This window comes from Heteronotia binoei, chromosome 4 (assembly GCF_032191835.1).
Source record: "Heteronotia binoei isolate CCM8104 ecotype False Entrance Well chromosome 4, APGP_CSIRO_Hbin_v1, whole genome shotgun sequence".
Classification (NCBI taxonomy): Eukaryota; Metazoa; Chordata; class Lepidosauria; order Squamata; family Gekkonidae; genus Heteronotia; species Heteronotia binoei.
In genome coordinates this window covers 23,765,618-23,792,252 of record NC_083226.1, presented here as the reverse complement: position 1 = coordinate 23,792,252, position 26,635 = coordinate 23,765,618, and the positions used below count along the sequence as shown (strand labels likewise).

General features: G+C 44.7%; 1 protein-coding gene across 1 annotated transcript; it reads right to left on the bottom strand.

Annotated features, from left to right (window-relative positions):
- Positions 1 to 16,227: 16,227 nt before the first annotated feature.
- On the bottom strand, positions 16,228 to 26,110 carry LOC132570368 (trypsin I-P38-like). Its single transcript, XM_060236933.1, has 5 exons — positions 25,992 to 26,110; positions 22,966 to 23,131; positions 22,553 to 22,806; positions 18,718 to 18,854; positions 16,228 to 16,405 (listed from the first exon to the last, which is right to left on the bottom strand). The coding sequence occupies exons 1-5, from the start codon at positions 26,029 to 26,031 to the stop codon at positions 16,256 to 16,258; spliced, it is 747 nt and encodes a 248-aa protein (XP_060092916.1). The 5' UTR covers positions 26,032 to 26,110; the 3' UTR covers positions 16,228 to 16,255.
- Positions 26,111 to 26,635: the final 525 nt, after the last annotated feature.

Here is a 26,635-nt window from a genome sequence, read left to right as displayed (position 1 = left end):
AAGACGTCCTTTTCTCCCTTTCTCACAATACAAGAACTTGTGGGCATTCAATGAAATTGCTGAGCAGTCAGGTTAAAATGGATAAAAGGAAGTACTTCTTCACTCAAAGGGTGATTAACATGTGGAATTCACTGCCACAGGAGATGGTGGCAGCTACAAGCATAGCCAGCTTCAAGAGGGGATTGGATAAAAATATGGAGCAGAGGTCCATCAGTGGCTATTAGCCACAGTGTGTGTGTACATATATATTGGCCACTGTGTGACACAGAGTGTTGGACTGGATGGGCCATTGGCCTGATCCAACATGGCTTCTCTTATGTTCTTAAGCCAGTCCCTTGTTTCCACAACTTGGAATTCTCTTTCACTCAGCCATCTTGAGTAGCACTGAAAATTTACCCACACATAGCCTTGCCTTAAATAAATGAACTTTATCCTGGTATAACGCCAGTGGTTTCAAGGTCTGGGGCATGTATTCTCCTCATTTTTTCCAGTGTTGTTTTCTCTCCCCTCCATACTTACAGTTATCCCCTTCAGAGTTGTCTTCACCAGTTCTAGAGCCAACAGACATTACAATGCTGGAATTCTTCTGCAACTGGAGCCACAGGGGGCAGTTCTTGGCCCTAAAAAGTAGCCATGGTGTTCCCCTGCATGTGCTATGTGAACTGGGACCAGTGCTGGGGAAGAGAGTGTCTCTCTGCTTCCAAAGAAGGTCTGAAAGCAAAGAGCAGGGGTGTCAAACATGCAGCTCGGGGGCCAAATTAGGCCCCCTGGAGGGCTCCTGTCTGACCCCCGAGCAATTGGCTGTCATCTGCTTCCTTCTCCCTCTCTCTTGCTTCCTTCTGCATCTTAGCTTGCTTTGCAAGGCTTGCTCAATCACACAGGAGCTAATAAGCAAAGTCTCTTATTTTCTCCATTGGCTGAGGGTCCTCCCTTGGGGAGGAAGGGGGGGGAGGAATAGTTTGCTTTGCCAGGCTCTCTCAATTGCACAGCAGAGCTACTGAGCCAAGCCTCTCTTCCTTCTATTGGCTGAGGCTCCCCCCAGTCCTCTGGGGAAGGAAGGAATGATTCACCACTTCCTTTGCCCAGTTCCCTGGATCCCGTGGGAGAAATATAAAGAAAGCATCCTTAAGACCAATGAGTGCTAATGTTATAAGCATGTTTTAAGTTGGTAAAGCTGCAGTACTGCAGTCCTAAGCTCTGCTCACGACCTGAGTTCGATCTCGGCGGAAGCTGGGTTCAGGTAGCTGGCTTGATGTTGACTCAGCCTTCCATCCTTCCAAGGTCAGTCAAATGAGTACACAGCTTGCTGGGGGGAAAGTGTAGATGACTGGGGAAGGCAATGGCAAACCACCCTGTAAAAAGTCTGCCGTGAAAATGTCGTGATGTCACCCCAGAGTCAGAAATGACTGGTGCTTGCACAGGGGACTACTTTTACCTTTTTAATCTAATCTTAAATAGGTACACACATGGCCCGGCTTGACATGGCTTGGCTCAACCTGACATGGCCCGGCCCAACAAGGTCTCATTTATGTCAGATCCAGCCCTCATAACAAATGAGTTCGGCACCCCTGGCATAGGGGGTGGGGTAGAATTCTAGATTATGGAAATGACAGTAGATAAATTAATTCCCCCCTCCCTTCGTGCTGCTCTTCAATTTTGTACCTGGATCCCCTACAGGTGCCTTTTGAGGCCAAGTCACAAGCTGGAGGATCTAATAGCAGACATTCAGTGTTGGATGTCTTCTCTGCTGCACTTTTATATTTTCCTCTTCTTCCCACATTTAAATCTTCCTCTTTTTCTGGCCTCTTTCTCTTCTTCCCTTTTTTTGTTCTTTCATCTTCACTGCAAGAGCCTGCAATTGGAGACATCCTGAGCTGAACTCCAATAAGAAAAAGGTATCGGAAGAAGTGTACCTTGAATAAACTTGTTGGGTTTAAAGGTGCCACTGGACTCAAAGGGTGTTTTTACACTGACAGTTTGTGACTCTCTCTCACCGCATTGGAAACTCACCTTTTACATTACCGAATGTTCTCACAACTGTTTTGCATCATTGCTGCCTGAAGCATCTACATTTGTTTAGGTGAGATGAGTTCCAGCACTGCTGCTGAAATGTTTTTCTCAAAACTAGTTTTGATCTGGTCATTTCTCTACAAGCGTATTGTAGAAGTTTTCATGCATTTTGAAAGACTCCTCCAAAAGTCACAAGGTGCAGTAATTTGCATGAGAACTGACACTTGAAATTTTGTACATATAATTGCTTGCCTCATCTTGTAATTTAAATGTGTATTGTTTTTGCAGTGTTGACACCATTTCCAAGCAATCGTATATATTTAATTAAGCAATGGTATTCCATCTGCCTTCTGATCAGAGACCCTCCCTGCCCCCAATTGAAATGCTTTCAGTAGGAAATATAGACGTTTGGCTCTGCAAAATGAGCACAGCAAATCCACAAATGTAAAAGGAAAATAATTAAAGTGGAACGGTGGCAGGCGATTTGAAGACTCTAAAACTCTGGATCAAACTGAATGTAAAAACACCCAAAATCTGTTCCGTTCTTCTGATGCACTTTTTAAAATAGAATACTCCGCTGATTCTTTTCCACTAGAGGTCAGTGGTGTACAAAGTTAGGGTGCCTGGAACTGTTGCTCAGGTCTAACTGTGGCAAGGCCAAGTTTCTTCTTTTGTCTCCCTCACCCTGTTACCTCCAGAGGTGGGATTCTAGCAGGAGCTCCTTTGCATATTAGGCCACACCCCCCTGATGTAGCCAGTCCTCCAAGAGCTTACAGAACACGAGCCTTGTAAACTCTTGGGGGCTTGGCTACATCAGGGGTGTGTGGCCTAATATGCAAAGGTGCTCCAGCTAGAATTCCACCCCTGTTGACCTCCCCTGCCCCGTTTTGTGACTGCCCACTCTGTCCTGCAGTCAAAATAGCTAATCTTCCTTGCTTTCACAAGACTTCTTTAACCACAGCATAGCGAGCCACACATTTCCCATAAAGCCTCCTCTCATTAGAACAGGAATTCCATTATAGGGTATCCTGTATTCTGCTTCTCTCCTTTGGAAAGTGACTCGCCACAAAATTAAACCTCCTCAGATTAAAAGACTCACCATTAACCCCAGCTGGAAACATGAGTTTCACTTTTAATTTTAATCCCTAGTGATGAGAACAGAAGGTGTGATAACAGGGATTATACATGCTGAACAACATTCTTTCAGTCCCTTTTCAGTTTGCTAGATTTTAGAGTGGATTTAGTGTGGATTTGACTGTGTGAAATGGCAGAATCCACTTGCAAAGAAATCACTGTGAAGCTTAGAATGTGCATTGAAAGTGCACTATTCAGCCTGTATGGAAGTGCCGCTTTAGTTTCCCACGCTGTACAGATTAAAACCCTCAGTGCCCCGCCAGAACTGTGATGGCTTTTGTGCATGCATTTTAGCATTAGTTCATGCCTATTTCACACCTGTTCTTTCAATTTTCTGTGAAAAAAATTTGGCCTATTACACATGCAAAGCTTACTGCAGATTTTCCAAGCAGTAAATCTTTAAATTTGACTTCGGATTCTATGCCCACCTCATGCACCATTCATTTTCTTCCAGTGCATTTATTCTACAGCAAAACGCACTTTGTGATCTGTGGGTGGTGGTATCCAAAGTTTTTTTTTTTTTAAATTAAGCACTTGCTCTATTGCACCTATGCCTTAGCATCCACCAAGCACCTGCTTTTTAAATCCTCATGGTTTCGTTCTTGTGCATGGATTTTAGCGCACAAAAGGAAAGGGAACATAAAGGAATTCTGGCAAGGGGGAAAAAAAACAACCTGTTGCTGAAACTGACAAGACTATTTTTTTGAAACTGACATGCAGCTGTGAAGCTCTGTTTTCCATATTGCTGAGCACTGTGAAAAATGAGTCACACAATCTCATAATATGGGGGAACATGTTGAGTGTACAGAATACACAGTATAAATCAATGACACTGATACTGCAAGTGTGTGTGTGTGCGCACTTGCATGCTTGTGCAGTCAGCTGCAACTTCACCACACTTTGCACAGGGCTGTAATTTGTACGGGGCAGGAATCCTCTGGCAGAAGCTCTGGTGGAGAGCTTTTTTAGTCTCATGCCACTAAATCGAAAAAAAGGGGGAGGCATTTTCACAGATGCACAGTAATGGTAATTCCCTGCCCTCCCTTGCAAATGCATGATTTTCTCTTTGTGGTTCTCTAATTTGACCCTGCACACTTAGAATCATAGAGCTGGAAGGGACCACCAGGGTTTTGTTGTACAATCTCCTCTCACTTGTTGTGATTTTGGCAGTTTTTTTAAAGTCTCTCCCGTGCTAATTGCACTCATTCCTCCAAATGGAACAATCCCAAGGGATTCTTAAACTTGGAAGTTTGTAGGAGGTCCACGTGGTTCAGCCACCATTTTAATGTTAAGGTATAAAGTTAATGACAGTTTCGGTGTACCCCAGGGACAGACTGATGAAAGAAATGCGTTGATCCTGTGTTAAAAGTTGTATATTGTGGCTCCATGAAAAGATATTGCATTGTGAGAAAGAGAGAGCAGACGAAGATTGCAAAACTTTCATGACGATCTAGATTTGGTGAGTACTGTCATCTTTCCTGAAGTTTATTTCTCTCCTGTTGATTTCACTGTCTCTTTCCTGCTGTTTTGGAGCCCTATGTGACCGCCAGCAGGAAAATTTGGAATGAAAGTTGCAAGCGGGTTGTGTGCGAACTAAGCTTTGAAGTTTACCAATTTAAAGAGACAGTGCATCACAGAATTGAGGAAGCTATTACCGGAAGCTATTTCTCTTGGACTTATTGAGCTGCACTGACTGAAATTTGTATTACGAGATTTTTGTAAATGCTTTAATAAAATACTATGTTTATCACATTTAAGTATTGTTTATTTTGGTGAGTGTATGTTTGTTATAGCCATTTTAATGTTAGGCTTCTGGAGACTGCCAAAATATTCCCCCCCCCCAAAAAAAACAAAACAAAAACAAAAAACCTTTATTCACTAAGCATTAAAAGGGGAAAATGTTTTAAAAGCTTTAGGCTTCCAATCCCAGAGTCTCTCTCTCTCTCTCTCTTTACAACTCATGTCAATTTCATTCTGTGCTGATGATCCTCTCCCTTTATTTTGTTTGCATGCAGAACTGATTTTTTTTTTTTTTTGCACTGGGGATGCTGTCATTTGACTTCTGTCTGATTCCCCCTTTCAAGTCAATACCAGCAGGGAACTAAACCTCATGCAACTCCTTTTAAACTCCCCCTCTATCATTTTAATTTGTTTTAATCCCGAAATCTGAGGCTAGTCCAAACTATTTTTTAGCACTGTGAATGGAAGCCTGAGATGGACCACATCCTCTTGCACAACTTTCTGATTTCCCATCATTTAAATTTTGTTAAAAATTCTGTGATCTGAGACTAGCAATAGTCTTATATTGCTAGACTCATGCTGCTAGTAAAAGAAGATACAAATTTAAAACAATGAGGGAAAAAGTAATCCATGGAATTTGTACACTAATAAGGGTGGGGAGGATTGCAAAAAGTGCAGAGTGAGCAGAAAAACCTAGATGTGGGTGTGGGAGTGACTTTTGACGGGCAGCAAAAAGCCAAGGGTGGAATTGAAGGGAATCTGTACACTTTTGAAGTACATTCAACTTGGAAGTGGAACAAGAGAAAAATCAGACAAAAGCACTCTCCTAAAACCCTGGGAAACACTGAACAGAAATGAAAGGCAGAAAATCATTTCAGAATGAACAAGAAAACCCGACGGACATGCACAGTAAATGTGAGAGGAAAAGCCTGTGTGTAATAGGCCTATTCTCCAGCCAAAGTTCATCTTTCTCTGACAGCAAGGGAGAGCCACATGGCCACCCCTTCTAGCTATGTTACTTCCATTTTTCTTATGTAGATATTTTTTTTACCAAGATGCTGTCTCAGAGAGGTCAATGGTGCATGACTGCAGGGCATGTGAAGCTGCATTTTACTCAGGACTAACTGCATAATAATGAGACTAAGTGACATGGTCTGGGAGTTAGGGAAGTTAACTATTCTTCTCTTCTCAGTCCCCAGGAAACCTCTTTAAATGCTGCATATCAAGCCTCATGTATCCCATACATTTTCCTGAATTCTTGCCAGATTTCTTCCTCTCATGAGTTCTGGAAGGCCCTCCTTATAGAGCAGGGGTCCCCAACCCCTGGGCTGTGGACTGGTACTGGGCTGTGGCCTGTTAGCAACCAGGCCGTGAGTTGTATAATTATTTCATTATATATCACAATGTAGTAGTAGTAGTAGTAGTAGTAGTAGTAGTAGTAGTAGTAGTAATAATAATAATAATAATACATTGGATTTATATCCTACCCACCACTCCGAATCTCAGAGTGGCTCACAATCTCCTTTACCATCCTCCTCCACAACAGACACCCTGTGGGTTACCTGGGGCTGAGAGAGCTCTCTCAGAAGCTGTCCTTTCAAGGACAACTCTGCCAGAGCTATGGCTGACCCAAGGCCATTCCAGCAGCTGCAAGTGAAGGAGTGGGAAATCAAACCCAGTTCTCCCAGATAAGAGTCCACGCACTTAACCACTAAACCAAAATAAAGTGCACAATGGTATCATCCTGAAACCATCTCTCACCCCCCCACCCCCGCAGTGGAAAAACTGTGTTCCACAAAACTGGTCCCTGGTGCCAAGAAGGTTGGGGACCGCTGTTATAGAGTACATGTGGCTTGCCATCTTGTGTTGAAAGAGGCCTGAGGGAGTGAGAAAGGAGACAACCTGCTCTGGCAGGCAAAGTTGGTTGTTGTTGACAACAAGAAGAAGAAGAAGAAGAAGAAGAAGAAGAAGAAGAAGAAGAAGAAGAAGAAGAAGAAGAAGAAGAAGAAGAAGAAGAAGAAGAAGAAGAAGAAGAAGAAGAAGAAGAAGAAGAAGAAGAAGAAGAAGAGGAAGAAGAGATTGGATTTATTTTCCGCCCTTCACTCAGAGCAGCTCACAATCTCCTTTATCCCCCCACAACAAACACCCTGTGAGGTAGGTGGGGCTGAGAGAGCTCTCTAAGAAGCTGCCCTTTCAAGGACAAACTCTGTGATAGCTATGGCTGACCCAAGGCCATTCCAGCAGCTGCAACTGGAGGAGTCGGGAATGAAAACCAGTTCTCCCAGATAAGAGTCTGCTCATAACCACTACACCAAACTGGGTCTCAAAAGAAATAAACCAATTTTAGAATACTCATCATGATATTCATGATGAAAGCTGTGGACTGATATCTTCCAGTAGAGGGATGTCTTCTCACATCTAGAACACAGATCGAACAAGCAAAAACTATGTTAATCTCTGTCCCACCCCTTCCTGAAACAGAGGAGATGATGAATGTTCCTTCCAACAAACACATTTGGGTCTTGAACATTACACTCAAGGTTCACCTCAGTGGCAAAGATGCTTGTGGTTCTCTATGTTCTCACCTCCCTACTGTCTAGCACTCTCTCAGGTGACTCTAAACTCATGCTTGATTACGCAACTGGGAGCAACCACCAGACTACAGAGATGGTTTCTTGGTCCTTTATTGTGGCTGCTTCTGTGTTTCAGGTGAAGGAGATGAGTTAGTGGAGCAGTCCCCGAAGTATGCAATGATGGGAACAGGCACCACTCTCAATATGACCTGCATATTGAAAGATACTTCATACCCTTGGATGAGCTGGTATGTGCAAGACCTCCATGGGCAGCTCCACTTTTTGGCGACTACTGGGGATGAAGGTGAGAAGCACAGTGTAAGCTGGCAAGCCTCTTCCTATTCAGTCACACGAGTTACAAAGGTGGAGCTGTTTTTGGAGGTGAAGAAAGTAACTGAGTCCCAGACTGTGTTCTGCACCTGCAGCCAAACTCACAGTGACAAAAAAGATCAAGGAACCTATCACAAATTCTATGTCTTCACTTTTTTCCTGGTTCAACACAGCTGTTTTCAGAATACCAGAGACCAAATAAGGATAAAGTTTGAAATCAGTTGTAACTATTCCATGGCACATTATTGTCCAAGGTTTTGACAGGAATATTAGGCTTAGACTTGCCAAAGCCACGTTCAAATCTTTGCTGAGTCATGAAGTTCCAGGGAAGGACTTGGAACAGTCATCTTTTTCCAACATAATTTACCTCAAAAAACAGTTGGTATCAAATGAGTTCCTCATAGGAACTCAGGTAAGATGAACGAGATAAAATTTTAACAAATGTGCAACTGTGACTCTTGTGTACACATGGTGATAGAATGTTTACCACATTGTATCCTCCCTCTTGAGGGAAATTCCTTTATTCTTGATTATGTTCACTTCAGAACTTTTTTCCTGAAGAGACTGATGCAGCTCATTTGTATTTAAATTATAATTTTCTTTTAAAAATGTAGCCTGCCTTCCAACCAAGGTGGCTTACACCCCCCCCCCAACAGAAGGAACTATCAGAGAATGTGTCTGTCCCCCACACTCACAGCTCTTGCTTCACAGAATTCAGGGTGTCCTCCCAGCCATTTTGTCCTCTAAATAATCCTGTGTGGTTAGGCAGAAAAAGAGTATGAGCGTTTTCGCACTGACCTTAATCGGGAGTGACGTCCCTCTTCACCGCGCAGCGTCTGCGCGGATTTCGCACTAATTGCTCCGCAGAACCTGGAAGAGCCGCAAAGTCCCGTGGCTTTTGCATCGCAAATGTAAACTGGTTTTTGGCCAGTTCACATTTGCGATGCAAAAGCCACGGGACTTTGCGGCTCTTCCGGGTTCTGCGGAGCAATTAGTGCGAAATCCGCGCAGACGCTGCACAGTGAAGAGGGACGTCGCTCCCGATTAAGGTCAGTGCGAAAACGCTCTAAGTGTATTTGCCCCAATACCATGCCACCCAGTAAACTTCAATAGAGTGGGGTTTTGGACAGAGACCTTCTAATTCCTTTTCCAGCCCTCAGATCTTGAGAATGCCAAACATATTTGGTCCCTGAAGCAGGAAAAACCACATACCACTTTTCATGGAGGTAAATTCATATCACAATAGGCAAAATCACTGAAAATTAGCTGCCCTTTACTTCTACCCCCAAAAGAGGCAACACACCATTCTCATAGGTAGGTCCGTATCTGGAAGTTTTCTTAGAGGTATGTCCAGAGATTATCTTCTACCTAAACTAGGTGGTTATTTACAGTATTTACTCAAATGCAAGATTAGTTCTTTCACAGCTAAGCTATAAAAAAGGAGTTGTTTTATATTAACATACAACTTATAGTTATGTCCAATTATATACATGTGTGTGTGCACGTGACATTTTAAAGGGGTCATTTAACATTCAGGGTTACCCTCCTTTTGAGTAAGTATAGTAATACAGAATTTTTCTCTGCTACACACTTCCCCTCCAACTGCCTTTGCTTCTAGCTGACTGGGTTTGTGGTGTTTCTCCATTTCCTCCTTTCTGCTCAAACCATTTTGTGTGTTCACACATCTGAATTCTCTTGCATTCACCACTGGGTGGGAGTCAAGTACATTGCTGTGACCACAGTCCTCACAGTCACACAAAGCTCTGCTTAGGGACCGCATCACTCCAATGATGAGTTCCCACCTGCTTGTAATTTTCCTCTTCTCCTCAGGTAAGTTATTCTCCACAGGTTAAACTGACAGACTTCAGCCTTTTCAGATCAAGGCTCACTTCTAATCTGAACTTGAAGGACAGGACTCAAGCAATTCTATGTGATGTTGATAGCCAGGGTGAACAGGTTAGACTACTACTCAGGAGTCCTGTGTGCGAATCCCCACACAGGATCAAGGTTGACAGGAGAAAGCTCACAGATTTCTTTTCAAAAGGTAAATTTCAAGGAGGTGGTGTGGGGGATACTAGATTTAACTCTTCAAGCTGCATACAGTCACCGCCATCCATAAGACTACCTAAACTGGCAGAACCAGCGCCATAACAGCTCTATCGCTGCCAGATATACTCATATATATTTAGTCTATTGAAAATCATGTATTTTAATTTAACTGACTGGTTTTTATGTTTAATTTTAATTGTTAAATTTAAAGTTTTATTATTTATGTTAATGTGTAAGTTGTTGTTAGCCGCCCTGAGCCGCCTAGGCGGGGAGGGCGGGATAGAAATAAAAGTTATTATTATTATTATTATTACTTATTGAAAAATCTCTGTTGCTTTTGTGGAGCAACTTGAAATAAGTAGAAAAGACATGTACTTTTAAAAACTCCCCCCCCCCCTTGGAAATGCTGCTAGATGTGTGTGTTTTTCAAGTAACAAAACTACAGAGTGGTTGAAGGATTAAACACTCAGTTCCCTCCATGGCCTCAGTTCAGATTGGGGCAGTGTCTGTAGCACAGAGTTAAAGTCAAAGGAATGCTTGTGATTTTTGTCACACCTATTCGTGTCCTTGGGTATGAAACTAATTGGATAACCTGGACTAGTTACTCTCAGCTTAATTTTAACCACAGGATTGTTGTAAGGAGAAAATAGTTAGTGGACAACCAATATATACTGCCTTGACCTTCTAAGAGCTAATAGATGAGATAAACAACATATCTGGTTGAATTTTTAGCATACAATTTGCAATGCACAGTTGTTTTATATGTACTCATTTTCCTTTACATTACTCTTTCTTCAGGTCAGGTGGGTTCCTGAAAAAACTGTGTATAAATTGCAGGCACAATATTGTTTGTCTCCAGCTAGCTAATTTCTCCCTCCCTCCCTCCCTTTCTCTCTCTCTCTCTCACTCTCTCATTGATGAGACCTGTATGACCTTCTTAGGTTATGGCACGAAAGACAAGTGCTTCTAAGTTTTTGGTGCTTGGGGGGCACAGTGGGAGGGCTTCTAGCGTCCTGGCTCCGCTGATGGACCTCCTGATGGCACTTAGGTTTTTTGGCCACTGTGTGACACAGAGTGTTGGACTGGATGGGCCATTGGCCTGATCCAACATGGCTTCTCTTATGTTCTTAATAACCAAGTTGAAGTTTCAGGTGTTTGCTTTATGGATTGAAAACTTCACATCGAGAAAGAAAATGTAAGTTTACCTTGCCTCAGGCCCCTTTTGCATATTTTGCTACAATCTTGTAATAGAAATAACACATATTAATACCAATGCAGCAGACCCACATTTTCTCAGCTCTGTCCCACACTGGAAGTTGCAAGAGCCCCCCCTTTTTTTTGTTTCAAAGGCACCAGACTCAGTTCTCATTTGTTTCATTTGTTGACCTTTTTTAATCCCCACAGGTCGTGCCATTATCCAGTCTCCACATCTCGTGGTCACGCAGGGGCAGCCAGTGACCCTGAACTGTTCCCAGGACAAAACCAGTTACATAAACATGTACTGGTACAAGCAAGATCGGAAGAAGGATGCCGAGCTTCAGCTGGTGATTTACTCAGTACAAGATTCCAAAGGAGATGTTGAGAAGCCATTCCAAGACTATTTCGTGAGCACCAGAATAAAAAGTAATTCATTATCTATCTCCGCGGCAAAAGCCCAGCCTGGAGATACTGGCACTTACTATAGTGCAAAGCAAGATCTCACAGTGAGGCAACGGATGAGGAAACCACACACAAAACTCCTCACGGGCACCAGTGGGGGTACAAGATACAACAGCTGGTGCAGGAGACGAGCCCAAGGCCTCCTGCTGCCTGAGGAAAAGAATTCTTCCTATTTTTCCCTCCCCCGCCTTTTAAAAATATTTTATTTTAGAAAACAAAGCAATGGTATAAAGGGGATACAGAAAGGAAGGAAAAGGGGATTATAAAATATATATCAGAAATAATTATATATCGGAGTATAGAAAACTGAAATCATTTCTCCCCAACACCCCCTTCATTATTGTTTTTAAAGCACTTCCGATAATGGTACTTCTGTTGGGGTCAGGACTTTCTTGTAGAAAAAGTCCTGCAGGATCTCATTTGCATATTAGGCCACACCCCAATGTCACCATTGTCTAACACAGGGCTGTTTTGTAGAAAAAGTGCTGCAGGAACTCATTTGCATATTAGGCCATACCCCCTGATGGCCAGGCCAGCTGGAACTGCGTTCCTGCTCAAAAGAAGCCCTGGTTGAGGTACATTTGTATTCAGCACTTTAGATTTTCATAACTTATCTGTTTTAAATGTACATTATTGGTTTCACCTTTACTATGTATTTGGTATTACCAGGGGTTGTTTTGTAGAAAAATAGGTGGTGGAGCTCATCCAGGGATTGTTATGCAGCTGCACCTATGATTCAATGGACAAGATGGGAAGGAGGAGGTGGAACTCTCAGAAAGGTTCAGAAGTTGTGCTCCTGTGAGCTTCCGCTGAATCTGAGGCCTGGGGATTACATATTTTAGCCACTTCTACCTACTCACTGTAGCACAGAGAGGAAATTTATTATATATCTCCTAATAAGGAAGTAGAAGCGATCCACTTCCTTATACATTTCTATTCAAGATTCTACTTCTACATTGCAATAATTTATGTACAACTTTGAAAACTGTTTCTCATTCTAAATTTGTCTCCTACTTGAATAACACACATTCCATCTCTCCTCAAATTGTCTAATTGATCTATTTCTCAAATAAGTTGTTAATTTTGCCATTGCTGCCTATTTGACAAGTTTATTTGCCCCTTCTTCAAAGCATGGACAGCTGTCTAATTTCCATTTTGCTGTGTAGATAATTCTAGCCACTGTCACCATATATTTGAATATCTCTTCCAAAGTTTACAGTAATTTGTTAGGCAGTACACCTAATAACATATGCTTAGCTTCTATAGGGAATTTAAATTTAAATATGTTCTGCTTTTTTCATCTATTTCCTTCCTTTTTGTGTGTGGCTTTTTTACAAGATCACCACTGTGAAGAAATGCATTTTTTCCCCCTTTGGAGGTTTGAAATGAGAAAAATCTTCACTCTGAGTTTTAAAAATTCTCTTCCCTCTCTGGGCAGAGAACAGGCTGGGAGGGAGAAGTCAGTTCAGTTGCTTTCCAGACTTATCTCAGCCATTTTCATACAAATGCTAATCGCTATTGACAATGGGATGGTCAAGCTCCCCCTCCCTCACTTCAAGCAGGGAACAGAGAACTGGAAGTCATAAATATTAGAGAAACTTCAGGAGGGGTGAATACTTTGTAAATCTGCATTTGACAGCCCGCTTCGTTTATCTCATGACTGAAAGGATCTGAGGGACTTGGGGTGAAATTGGAAGGACTCTGTGATCTCACCCGGAATCTCCCATTCATCCAGACTGTGAGAGAGCTAATAAATAATAACAAAAGAAAGAATTCAAATCCAACCTTACTCCAATTATAAGGGGAAGATCATATGACAATTGACTAGAAGGGAGAAAACTGGTAATGCTGGTGGAAAGTTGGTCAGCTGGCAAAACCATACCTTCTACTATATAAATATTAAATGTGCTTTTAGCTTACGAGGCAGACTGGAGGTTTGTTTTTCCCCACTGCTTGGTAGAGCAGTGAGGGGAGATGGGAGGGATAGACATCACACCGTGACATCACTTCCAACACCAACCCAGAAGTGATGTCAATGTAACACTGTAGGATCACCTTCAAAACTCTATGGTAAACATAGTCTTTATGGGAATCCTGGAGTGTTTCACAAAACCAATGATGTCCCTTCTAGGTTCATGCCAGAAGTAGCTTTGTGTGTTAGCACAACGCCAGTTTCCATATCCCCACAGCTTTAAGGCTCCTGCTGGGTGCCAGGACTGAGCTGGCAACCCTGGTTAGACTGACCAACTTGTCATCATTGATGTTAAACTGACAGATTTCTCAGTAGCAATTGCCCTGCCCCTGGGCTCTGCTTTCCCTGGCTCAAGCGATCAATCCCACACCAGCTGCAGTGCCAGCACATTTTGGTCCGTGGCCCCCTCCAATTTCCCTCGTGGCTTCCTGCTCTTGTTTTTTGGAGATCTGAAAGCTTTTGAGGGAAATTGGAGGGAGCTGTGGATCAAAATGCACCCATACAACAGCTGGTGGGGAATTGATCGCTTGAACCGGGGAAAGCGGAAGCCTGGGGACGAAGCAACTGCTCGTGAAGCATCAGTCTATGTGTGCCTGGATTTTGTACAGCTCCCTTTTATCTTCATTAAAAGAGCAATAGCTCAGTTTCCTCTAACATTGTGGAAGGTCCCAGGTCCAATCCCCAGCACCTCCAGTTCAAAGGACCAGGCAGAAGTTGGTGTGAAAGACCTCTGTTGGAGACCCACAGCCAGTCCAAGTAGATCTTGATGAACTGATTCAGTATAACACAGATTTATGTATTGTCATGTATTATATGTGTCACTTCTCTGTTCCTTAAATGAAAACACAGTGTTGCCGACCAACTCTGGGTTGGGAACTTACTGGAGATTTGGAGGGAGTGGAGCATAGAAAGGAGAGAGATTGGGAAGGGGAGAGTCCACAGCAAGGCATAATGCCATAAAATGGGGAGGGACGGTGGCTCAGTGGTAGAGCATCTGCTTGGTAAGCAGAAGGTCCCAGGTTCAATCCCCGGCATCTCCAACTAAAAAGGGTCCAGGCAAATAGACATGAAAAACCTCAGCTTGAGACCCTGGAGAGCCACTGCCAGTCTGAGTAGACAACACTGACTTTGATGGACCGTGGGCCTGATTCAGTCTAAGGCAGCATCATGTGTTCATATGTTTAAAGTCCAAACTCCAAAGTTACCATTTTCTCCAGGGAAAGGGATCTCTGTCATCTGGAGATCAGTTGTAATTCCAGGAGATCTCCAGCTTCCCCTTGGCAGCCTGAAGTGGTATGGATAAAACAGGGCTTTTTGTGCGTAGAAAAAGCCCAGCAGGAACTCATTTGCATATGAGGCCACACACCCCTGATGCCAAGCCAGCTGGAACTGCATTCCTATGTGTTCCTGCTCAAAAAAAGTCCTGGGATAAAGTATTTCTTCAGCTGCTTAAATTGCAGCATGGATATGGAAGATTTTTTTTTTTTTTAAAAAGGGTGGGGGGTGGATTCTGCAGGGAATTGTCCTGGCAACAAGATTTGATTATCAGCAGAGGCCAACTACACTCTTTTGGAAATGCACAAACAGGACACGAAAATGATACTTTCCTCCTATAGTTGCCTCCGGGCCCTCCTATTTAGAAGCTGGCTGCATCTGTGAATAGCTGTTAACAGCCTGCTCTTCCCTGCATGTAAATCTCTCCTCAGCTGCTTAAGTTGTGGGATGGAAGATAAAATGAAATGCAGCGCTGTTGGGAAATGTTGACTATAATGCGGCCTTTCCACCGACAACACACTTGGCGTCGTGCCTGGTGTTGCTTATGAAACAAGAGATGTGCCAACCGAATTGAGAAGAGGAGCAGTACTCAAACACAAACTGTTAACAGCTGATTGCTCTAAATGAATAAATTCCAAGAGAGGGGAAAAAACTCATATTCACACAAGAGCAGAGCCGTTTCCTTCCATGGTTGCCAACCTCCAGGTCTCACCTGGAGATTGCCTGCTATTATAACTGAACTTGGTCCTATCAGTTCCCCTGAAGAAAATGGCTGCTTTGGAGGGTAGAACTTATGGCTCTATAACCTGCTGAGGTCCTTCCACTCCCCAAACCCTACTCTTTCCAGGCTCCATCCCTCCAAATCTCCAGGCATTTCCCAACCCAGAGCTGGCAACTCTATCAATAACTCTCAACAGGGCTTTTTTTGAGCAGGAGCAAAGTGCTGGCTGGCTTGCCATCGGGGGGGGGGGGGGGGGTGGCCTGCTAGCCAAATGAATTCCTGCTGGGCTTTTTCTGCAAAAAAGCCCTGTGTGAAACAATGGTGACGTCAGGGGTGTGTGGCCTAACATGCAAATGAGTTCCTCCTGGGCTTTTTCTACAAAAAAGCTCTGTGTGAAACAATGGTAACATCAGGGGTGTGGCCTAATATGCAAATGAGTTCCTGCTGGGCTTTCCCTTTTAAAAAAGCACTGTGTGAAACAATGGTGACATCAGGGGGTGTGGCCTAACATGCAAATAAGTCCATGCTGGGCTTTTTCTACGGAAAAGCCCTGACTCTCAAGCTAAGTGACAAGCTTTCTCCTTTCTCACACCTCATCTTAAAAAGAACAAAGACGATACACCAGGAAAGATTGCAGTACTGAACACCATGTTGTTTATTCCTGTATATTCTGTTGTTCTTTTATTCCTGTATATTCTGTTCTTCCTGTATATTAAGTTTTGAATGGTTTGGATCGCCCGATCAAAGAGTGGCCAGAGAGGGAGATCTTTTCAAGGACACTTCCATCCAGGCTTAGTTGGATCTGACGGTGCTCTGGATCCAGGAGACGTAGTTGCAGACTTTGGTGTAGACTCCAGGATAGCCTTTCTGAGCACAGCCGATACCCCAGGAGACAATTCCCTGGAGCCTCCCATTGCAGACAACAGGACCGCCAGAGTCTCCCTGTAACAGAATGGGATGACAATGCATGTAGTGAGTGTTTGGAGATGCATATATTTGGAATCCTCCATGCAAAGCTCTAAAGTAAGGTTGCCATCATTTGGGTGGGGTAGGGATGCCAACCTCCAGGTGGTAGCTGGAGATCTCCCGCTATTACGTTCCCTCTAAGCTGCAGGGTCTTGTGAGCAAAAATTCTACTTTGTGAGCTCCTGGCATTAAAGTTGTGAGCTACTGCATAAATTAGTGTGCTCTGGGATCATCCTTTCTGAGCTACGACAAAAATGTGTGAGCTGGAGGCTAAAAACCTATGAGCTAGCTTACGCTAACTCAGCTTAGAGGGAACACTGATTACAACTGATCGCCCGGCAACAGAGATCCGTTCATCTGGAGAAGATGGCTGCTTTGGAAGGTGGACTCTATGGCATTCTATCCTACTGAAGTCCCTCCCCTCCCCAAACTCTGCCCTCCTCATTCTCCATCCCTAAAATCTGCTGGTCATTCCCAATCCAGACCTAGCAACCGTAGTATTGGGCAAGGAGATCTCCAAGAATTGTAGCACATCTCCAGAGGACAGAGATCAGTTTCCCTGGATAAAGCAGGTAGTTTGATGGTTGGACTCGATAGCATTGTATACTGCTGATGTCCTTCCCTAAGCCCTGCCCTACCCTGGTGCCACTCCCAAATCCCCAGGAATGTCTTCACCCAGAGTTGGCAACCCTACTCCAAAGTTATGCAAATAAACCCTGGCTGGGGCCCTTTCAGCTCCAGAAAATGGCGTGGAGGAGAAGTCAGGAGGCCCTCCTCCATATGCTGAAGTCCCAAGCAGAATCAGGCTCTCGGGGACTTTAAAAATGCCTTCCCCTGCAGTGGCTGTGTGATTGTGGGAAAGCAAGTTGGGTCCCCAACCTGACTCACCCCCCCCCCCCCCAAAAAAAAAGTACAGGGCTTTTTTTTTGAGGGAACATGCTAGAACCTCTCATAATTCTCATAAAATGTCTAAAAGTTCATGAGGGACAACAGGAGTTCATGACAGTCCTTGGCCCAACGACCAGGGACTTTCTTACCTCTGGGACCACCTTTCCCTACATGAGCCCCAGAGAGCATTAAGATCAAGTTCCCAAAATCTCCCTGGGTCAAAAGATGCTCAGCTGGCTACTACCAGAGCTAGAGCTTTTTCGGTAGCAGCCCCTGCCCTGTGGAACACTCTCCCCGAAAATATCAGGGCCCTGCGGGACTTGCCACAATTCCACAGGGCCTGTAAAACAGAATTGTTTAAACTGGACTTTAATAACTAACGGGGAAGTGACCACTACACCACAGCATGGATGTCTAAACCCACCCCAGTATAAATATACAGCGCCTTCAAGAAGGGGTTAGATAAAAATATGGAGCAGAGGTCCATCAGTGGCTATTAGCCACAGTGTGTGTGTGTATGTGTATGTGTATGTGTATATATATATATATATATATATATATATATATATATATATATATATATATATATATATATTTGGCCGCTGTGTGACACAGAATGTTGGACTGGATGGGCCATTGGCCTGATCTAACATGGCTTCTCTTATGTTCTTATGTTCTTATGTTCTAACAATATTTAACAACATTATTGTATGCAGCGCTAAATACGAACTAATAATACTGACGCCATCTTGGAATCCAGGATTGTAACTGTAAATGTATTGTATGTGTATGAAATGATTTGTAATGATTTTATTGTATTCTATTTTAACATAATGTATTTTAACTGTTGTTAGCTGCCCTAAGCCCGATAGGGGAGGGTGGGATATAAATATAATATATAAATAAATAAATATGTTAAGTTTCAAGGTTATCATTCAGTGTTAGGCACCAAAAGCAAGACCCCAAAAAACAACTAAGGACATTGGTGACATGTCTAAAGTTTGGAAACTGCTTTAAAGTTGAAGTAAGTCCATAGCACATAGAAATAATTTGTTTCAAAGAATCCCATGGGTTTCTCCTTCATGTCTTTCTTGAGAGTTCCATCACCTCTTGTTCAGTTTTCCCGCTAAGCTGAGTTAGCGTGAGCTAGCTCACAGATTTTTAGCCTCCAGCTGACACATTTTTTTGTCACAGCTCAGTAAAAATGGCCCTAGAGCACAATAATTTATGCAGTAACTCACAACTTTAATGCCAGTAGCTCACAAAGTAGAGTTTTTGCTCACAAGACTCCACAGCTTAGAGGGAACATTGCTCTTGTTCCAGAAGAAAAGCCCTGCCAAAATATATTGTGTAGTTTGGCTCTCAGTAGAAGGTTCATACTGCAGTGAGAAATCATTTACCTGGCACGAGTCTTTGCCACCTTCCAGGTATCCCACACAGATCATATTGTTGGTGATTTGCCCTGGGTAAGCACTACTGCACTGGCTGGAGGAAAGTACAGGAGCGTTCAGGCACTGCAGGCTATCAGGGCTGCTAACTGCAAGAAACAGGAAACAATCAATCAAAAAGAACAGGAACATTGTTTTCATCCTGCGTTAACGGATAGGGTTAGTCCGTTCATCCCCCATCCAACCAATTAAATGAGCATGGGCTTGGGGTTTGTTTGGTGTAGTGGCAGGCCCATAGCATCCAATGCCCAGAGGGCCCAGTCCCCTTGTGGATTTTATGGGCCCTCTCCCCAAGCCCTGGCTTCTCCCTCCCCCTCAGGACCCCTCCTCTTGATTGCCTCAGCACATGAAGCAGGTAGCAGCACTAGCAAGCTCTCCCCTGAAGTACTCTGAGCACAGTTGGAAGGGTGGGCAAATTCCAAAAGTTGGGTGGGTAGGTGGGCAGTTGCCATGAGCTTGAATAGTAAGTTCTTGGATGGGTGGGAGGAGAGGCCCCTGTAGTGCACAGGCTGCAAGGGCAGCTAGAGTCCTTTTGAGGTGGGGAGGGAGGGAGGAGGGTAGGGTTGCCAAGTCCAATTTAAGAAATATCTGGGGACTTTGGGGGTGGAGCCAGGAGACTTTGGGGGTGGAGCTGGGAGACATTGGGGTGGAGCCAAGATCAAGGCTGCGACAAGCATCATTGAACTCCAAAGAGAGTTCTGGCCATCACATTTAAAGGGACGGCATGCCTTTTCAATGCCTTCCTTCCATAGGAAATGATGAAGGATAGGGGCACCTTCTTTTGGGGCTCATAGAATTGGACCCCCTGGTCCAATCGTTTTGAAACTTGGGGGATATTTTGGGGAGAGGCACTAGATGCTGTACTGAAAATTTGGTGCCTCTACCTCAAAATATAGCTCCCCCAGAGCCCTAGATACCTGCAGATCAATTCTCCATTATTTTCTATGGGAATAAATCTCTATAGGGAACAATAGAGTTCCCAGCAGACATTTCCCTCCCCTCCCCTCGCTTTCTGATGACCCTGAAGCGGGGGGGGGGGAGAGTCTCCAAACCGGGGGATCCCCTGCCCCCACCTGGGGATTGGCAACCCTAGAGGAGGGCAGCCAGGACATCTCCCCCAGTCAGCGTGTGCAAGCTATGCGTGTTCCCTGCCGCTCCTGGTTGGGGAAGGGCACAGGAAAGCAGAGAGATGAGGGCGTGCAGAAATACAAATCAGCTTTCTTTTAAACTTTGGAATTGGAAGTCGATCACTGCAGGCTGAGCTCCAGGAAAGATAGAAGGGGAATCGGACTTTACATGCAATTTAAATCACACTGAAGGGGGGAGGGAGAGGGGTGGCCCAGCTTCTTGCTCTCCAGCTTCTTGCTCTCACCCCCCTGGCCCTCTTCCTACTGCTCCTCATGGCTCCCTCTACCTGTGACTCTTAGCTACAGGGCTGTGTAGTGGGTAAGAGCCTGGAATCTAATCTGGAAGAACCATGTTTGATTCCCCACTCCTCCACATGCAGCTGCTGGGTGACCTTGGGCAAGCCAGAGCTGTTCTCTTAAGAGCAGCTCTCTTAGCTTCGCCAACCTCCAGGGTGTCTGTCATGGTGAGAGGAAAGGTAAGGAGATTGTTTGCTGCTCTGAGACTCTGGGTGAAGGGTGGGATATAAATTCAATCTTCTTCTCTTACCAATTTCTCACTGGCGTTGCTCTGCCCCCCAGACTTCTGTTTTCCTCAGCGCATGCGATTGATTTCCCACCAGTTGCTTCGTGGGCACATTTTGATGTGGAGCTCCCGTCAGTTCCCCTCATGGTATCTTAATCCTCAAAAGACAGCATTGCAAAGCCTCGAGGGGAACTGGAGGGAGCTCCACATCAAAATAATAATAATAATAATAATAATAATAATAATAATAATAATAATAATAATTTTTTATTTCTATCCCGCCCTCCCCGCCGGAGCAGGCTCAGGGCGGCTCACAGCATAAAACACACATTACATCAGTTGCAATTATAAAACACGGTTAAAACAATTACAAAATATTAAAATTCACATAATAGTATGGCGTTATAACAGATTTCAATAAATTTCAGCAGTAAAAACATTTCAAGAGTAAAAGCATTTCTAGCAGCATATCTAGTTTTGTCACAGTTTTCCACTAATTTTTGCTAGTTGAAGGCCATCCTGAAAAGGTGGGTCTTACAGGCCCTACGGAATCCCTCTAAACATCGTATGGCCCTCACCTCCTCAGGAAGTTGGTTCCACAGTAGTGGAGCAGTAATAGAGAAGGCCCGATCCCGGGTGGCTTTCAGTCTGGCCTCCCTTGGCCCAGGGATATTCAGCTGGTTTTTCCCAGATGACCTCAGTGCCCTCTGGGGCTCATATGGGGAGAGACGGTCCCTTAGGTAGGTAGGTCCCCGGCCATATAGGGCTTTAAAGGTAATAACCAGCACCTTGTAGCGAACTCGGTATGCCACTGGCAACCAGTGCAGTCCGCGCAGCCCTGGCTGTATGTGCTCCCACCTTGGGAGCCCCAACAACAGCCTAGCCGCCGCCCACAGAGCAACTGGTGGAAGTCTGGGGATGGAGCAGCGCTAGTGAGAACTTGGTCTCTCCTTGTCTTATTTTGTGGGTGATGTAAGCACCTCCCTAAGGATTCTAGGACTAGATCAAGATGGAGCCAGGTGGTCGCATCAAGAAAAGAATTCTGGGCATCTGTAAAGTCCTCAGACTGGGAAAAGGTAAATGTAGCAATGAAGCTAAAGAAATATGGATCTGATCAGTATGTGGATGTAGGATCACTGGGAAATCCATTGTAAGCTATTCTGAACTTCCTTCAACAGGACAGTAAACACGGTCACCAGTTTTTCCTCACTTGCCAAAATATCTTTGCCTGCCCAATCGGGGACTCTAAGCTGTGGGGCTATTATTTAATTTTTTACTTTCACAATTTATACCCTGCTTTTCTACCCTTGTCAGAGCCACCAAAGCAGCTAACAAATTTAAAATATACCTAATAAAAACACGCCTTAAAGCTAAACAAAAACACATAATTAAAACAACTAAAACCAAAGTGAAAAACATATATGCACAAAAACATAAAACAACCAGTAAAACATAGGGCAGGAAGGAGGTATCACTGAGGGAACACCAGATGAAGCAAAAAGCTTTCACATATGCTAAATGATACCGTTTCAATCCACTTCAGTGACTGTAAGTGGATTTTGCCATTTCACACAGTAAAATCCAGTTGTAAAGTGCATTCAAGACTGATTCCCCACTAGCCTTATGCCACTCTCACTCCTCTTCTCTGCGGCGCTTCTGTTGGATTTCACACTATCTGCCCTGGGGCTGCAACTCACTCTGCCTTTTTTGCGCAGCAAAGATCCTCTAAAAACCAGTTTCTGTTTGCCGTGCGAAAAAGGCGAAGTGAGTTGCAGCCCCGGGGCAGATAGTGTGAAATCCGACAGAAGCCCCCCAGAGAAGAGGAGCGTGAGAACAGTGTAAGGCTGGTGGGAGATCAATCCAAGTCTTCACTTGCTTATGGGAAATGGCAACAGAAGGGGACAGGCAAGTCTCTCTGGGGAGAGAGTTCCAGAGTTTTGCTTGAAGTGGAGAGTAACTTAGAAATTGCAACATTTATCTGAGAAGTGACTGGGATTATTTGAAGGAACAGAAGGAACCCAGAGAAGGTGGCCAGATTGATCAGGTTCACACTCACAGGCGATCCTGATATTATTTTCCCTCCATCAACTTGATAGCAACCTTCCCAGCGTGTCACGGTACATGTCTTGAGAAACGCAGGACTCACCGCCGTTGCTGCCCCAGCCAGAGATCAGGCATTGCGTCCCGGTGGTCACACAGCTGCTGGGCAGAGTGATTGCACTCACGCGGGAGTTGAGGGTAGCTGGTGTGGACAGCTTGATGAGCATGATGTCGTTGTCCAACGTCCGGGAGTTGTAGCTAGGGTGACGGATGACGTTGGCCGAGTTGATGTACTGCTCGGAGCCATCGTTGATGCTCAGACTGTGCTCCCCGAGTCTCACTTGGATGCGTCTGGATTGTGAGGAGGGATGAGAGAGGTCTTCATCAAACTTGTCCTAGGTTTACTCACACCTGCAAAGTGGTTGCCACTAATATCGCTACGTTTGGGGCTCATTCCAGAGTGGGAGGACTATAAGGAACAGAACAACAAATCTATTTTTTGTAACTTACGATTTGTAGCAGTGAGCAGCTGACACAACCCACTGACTATTGATGAGGGATCCACCACAGAAGTGGTATCCAGAATTCAGGGACACTTGGTAGGGGACAGAATGCTTCTGGCAGGTATAGCCCCCCACGATCTTATCATCGTCGTTGTCATCGATGGGGAAGGCAACTGGGGGAAAAGATGGAGCGTATCATATTCAGGCTGTCAGGTCAGGAAGTCATACACTGGGGATAACTTCAGGATTCCACGTGGCAGTCCCAGCTCAGGAGACCTTAGAGCTGCTTCCACACATTGCTGGATATTGTGATATCATGGCGCTATAGCAGACCTTCACTAATAGGCTTCCCGGCACAGATGATACAGTCCAGTACGTGAATGCTTGCTGCAGAGTAATGGCAGTAAAATATCTAATACTGTGTGGATGCAGCTATGGTTGGCAGATACACATTCTGGGTTTGAACACATGAAGTTGCCTTCTATCAAGTCAGACCCTTGGTTTATCCAGATCAGCACTTACTGGCGGCAACTCTCTTGGATCTCAAGGCACAGGTCTTTCATGTCACCTACTGTTTGCTTGCTCTGACCTGGACGGCCCAGGATAGGCCAGTCTTGTCAGATCTCAAAAGCTAAGCAGAGTCAGACTTGGTTAATACTTGGATGCATGACCACTATGAAAGTCCAGGGTTGCTCGCTACACAAGGTAGGTAAGCAGTGGCAAACCACCTCTTTTTTGTCCCCTGCCTTGAAAACCCTACAGGGACACCATAAGTTGTCAGCAGATTGAGGGCACTTTCAATTACCACTGTATTTTTTTTGGTTAAGAAATTTGTGTGTGTATGTGGGGGGGGGGGTTGGTAGAAAAAGCCCAGCAGGAACTCATTTGCACATTAGGCCACACCCCCTGACACCAAGTCAGCCGGAATTGCATTCCTGTGCGTTCCTGCTCACAAAAGCCTTGGGGATTTGCATTCTGCCTCTCCAGGTGGCTCACAGGAGAAGCAAAAAACCCAAGACAATAAAACAGACCGACAGAACAAATTGTGCAAGAAAACAAATAAATGAAACAAGCCAAGCCAGCAGAATAAAAACTGATGGATAAAAATATGCAAGTAAAGCTAATTCCTACATGACTAACAGGAGATACCAGGGAATGAACCTGGGACAATCTGTAGATACTCCACCACTAAGTTTCAGACCAGATGAGACATTTGGGCATGAGCCAGGAGGACCAGGTTCTCCTGAAACTAATTATCAAATGTGACTTGCAGGAAACAGAAGTTCTCAAGTGCTCTGAAGCCTGATTCAAATCAGGACTGTGGCATTGGAGGGATTCATCCTTCTCCCTGCCCTTTTTCTGACCCCAAACAGCCCCCAGGTGCTATTTGTCCCAATGTCCGGCTGCAGGAAATAGTGTGTAGGGGGAAAGCATAAGACCCTTTTCCCCCCAGGTCACTGTTGGGGACTGGTGTGGGGGTTAGGGTTTCCAGATCCAGGTTGAGAAATTCCTGCAGATTTAGGGATGGGGCCTGGGGAGGACAGGGACCTCAGTGGGGTACAATGTCATGGAATCCACCCTGCAAATCATCAGTTTTCTCCAGTGGTCATTGGTCATTTGGATATAAATTTTGATAGTGAGAGATCTTCAGGTGCCACTTGGAGGATGGCAGCCCTAAATTTTTAGCACTCCTTTCCCACACACTGTGGTCCCTACACGAGCCAGGCCGCACACACCTGGGAAGCAGGTTCCCTGTAGGGAACAAGCAAGGGGACATCTGATTGACAGCCCTAGACCCAGGGCTTTTTTTGTAGCAGGAACTCCTTTGCATATTAGGCCACACACCCCTGATATAGCCAATCCTCCAAGAGCTTATAAGGCTCTTTTTTGTAAGCTCTTGGAAGATTGGCTACATCAGGGGGTGTGGCCTAATATGCAAAGGAGCTCCTGCTAGAATTCCACCCCTGGTCACATGGACAGGAGCCATGAAAGAACCCTGCAGAGGGGGAGGTGAGCAGCACAAATGGAACCCTGAGAAATGGCCGAAGAGTCCAAGAACGGACGTAAGAGGTGAATAAACATTTTAGAAAGGGCATGTTTTGTGTGCAGCTATTCATTTCTGAGAAGTACACACAGCTGGCAACTGTCTGGGTTTATTTGCGAATCCAGCATCTTGGCAGTGAAGCATCCCCATGACGGCAGATTCTCTCCCTCTCAGTCAGTCTTTAATAACTCTGGCATGCATTTTGAGGCATTCAGTGGAGGCTGCAGGTCCTGGGTTGCCAAACTCCGTGCGGGGCCTGGACATCTCCCAGATTTACAATTGATTTCCAGACAACAGAGATTATTATGGTTGCTTTGGAGGATGGATTCTACGGCATTGTATGCTGCTGAGGTCTCTCCCCTTCCTAAGCCCTGCTTTCCCCAGGCTCCACCTCTAAATCGCCAAAGATTTCCCAAATGCCTATGTTCCACGCTGGTCTCCCATCCAAATACTAACCAGGGTCCCGCACACCGTTATTCTGCTGTGTATTCTCCCATTGCTTTGCTGCCATTTGGCCCACATTCTGCGACCAGATCAGGGCATCCACCAAGCGTCTAGTCGGAGCCTGAGATAGAAGCTTTATCTTTATCCCACTTTTCTCAACAGAGAGGACCCGAAGCAGCTTAAATCATTCTCCATTTAATCCTCACAACAAGCCTCTGAGGTAGGCTAGGCTGGGCGCATGCGACTGGCTCAGGGTCACCTTCCATGGCTGAGCAGAGATTCGAACCTGGGTCCCCTGGATGTGAGTCTGACGTTCTAACCACTGCACCACATTGGCTTAAGGAAACCTCTGCTTGCTAAAACATCATATAAAAAGAGCTCCATCTCAGGCTCGGGTTACGTCTTAGGGAGGGTGTGTTTGTGAGGCAGCAGAAATACTGCCTCCTCTTGTCTTGAGACATGATGAGGCTTTTTAAACGGATGGGAGGATTTGCACCCACACCTTGCTTTCTAAAAGGGGCTACAAGGAAGACACCCAAACTTACCCGCCGCTCCCAAGAAGGCTATGAACAATATGAATCTCATGGTCTTTTCTTCTCAGTCAGGAAGCCAGAATGGTTGGCAGGGTATTTATTCCCCTGGACAAGCTCAATCGGCATCTCAAGGACTTCTTCAGATGGAAAAATACACACAGGGAAGTTGAAAAATCCATACTTGGGTCTCCACCAACAGCAGGTGGACAAGAAGCATAGGGCCAACCATACATTAATCATACAATGCAAATACAGAAAATGTAACTAGAGTTAATAATAGCTGTTTTCCACATGCCTGGTTATTTATAAGACTCCCTCCATTACTCCCCACTCAATATACAATAAAAATTCTGATCTTGGGTATTGTATCTTTTCTTTGGACCTTGTGAGATAAGTAAGCCTCCCTCAGAGACAGTGTAATTTTCTGAAAACCTCCCAGGCTAGCTCGAGAGATCTCCAAGCGAAGCAAGGTCTGCCCTGGCCTAGTCAGTATTTGGAAGGGAGACCACCAAGGAAGGCAGCAGCAAATCCCCCCTGTCTCTTGCCTTGAAGAGGGTCGCAATAAGTCAACTGTGAATTGACAGGCCTTTCCATGCACCGAGTATGAACAAAGCTCAATTTGGCCTGAGGGTGAACCCTTTCCCCTGCATTCCTAA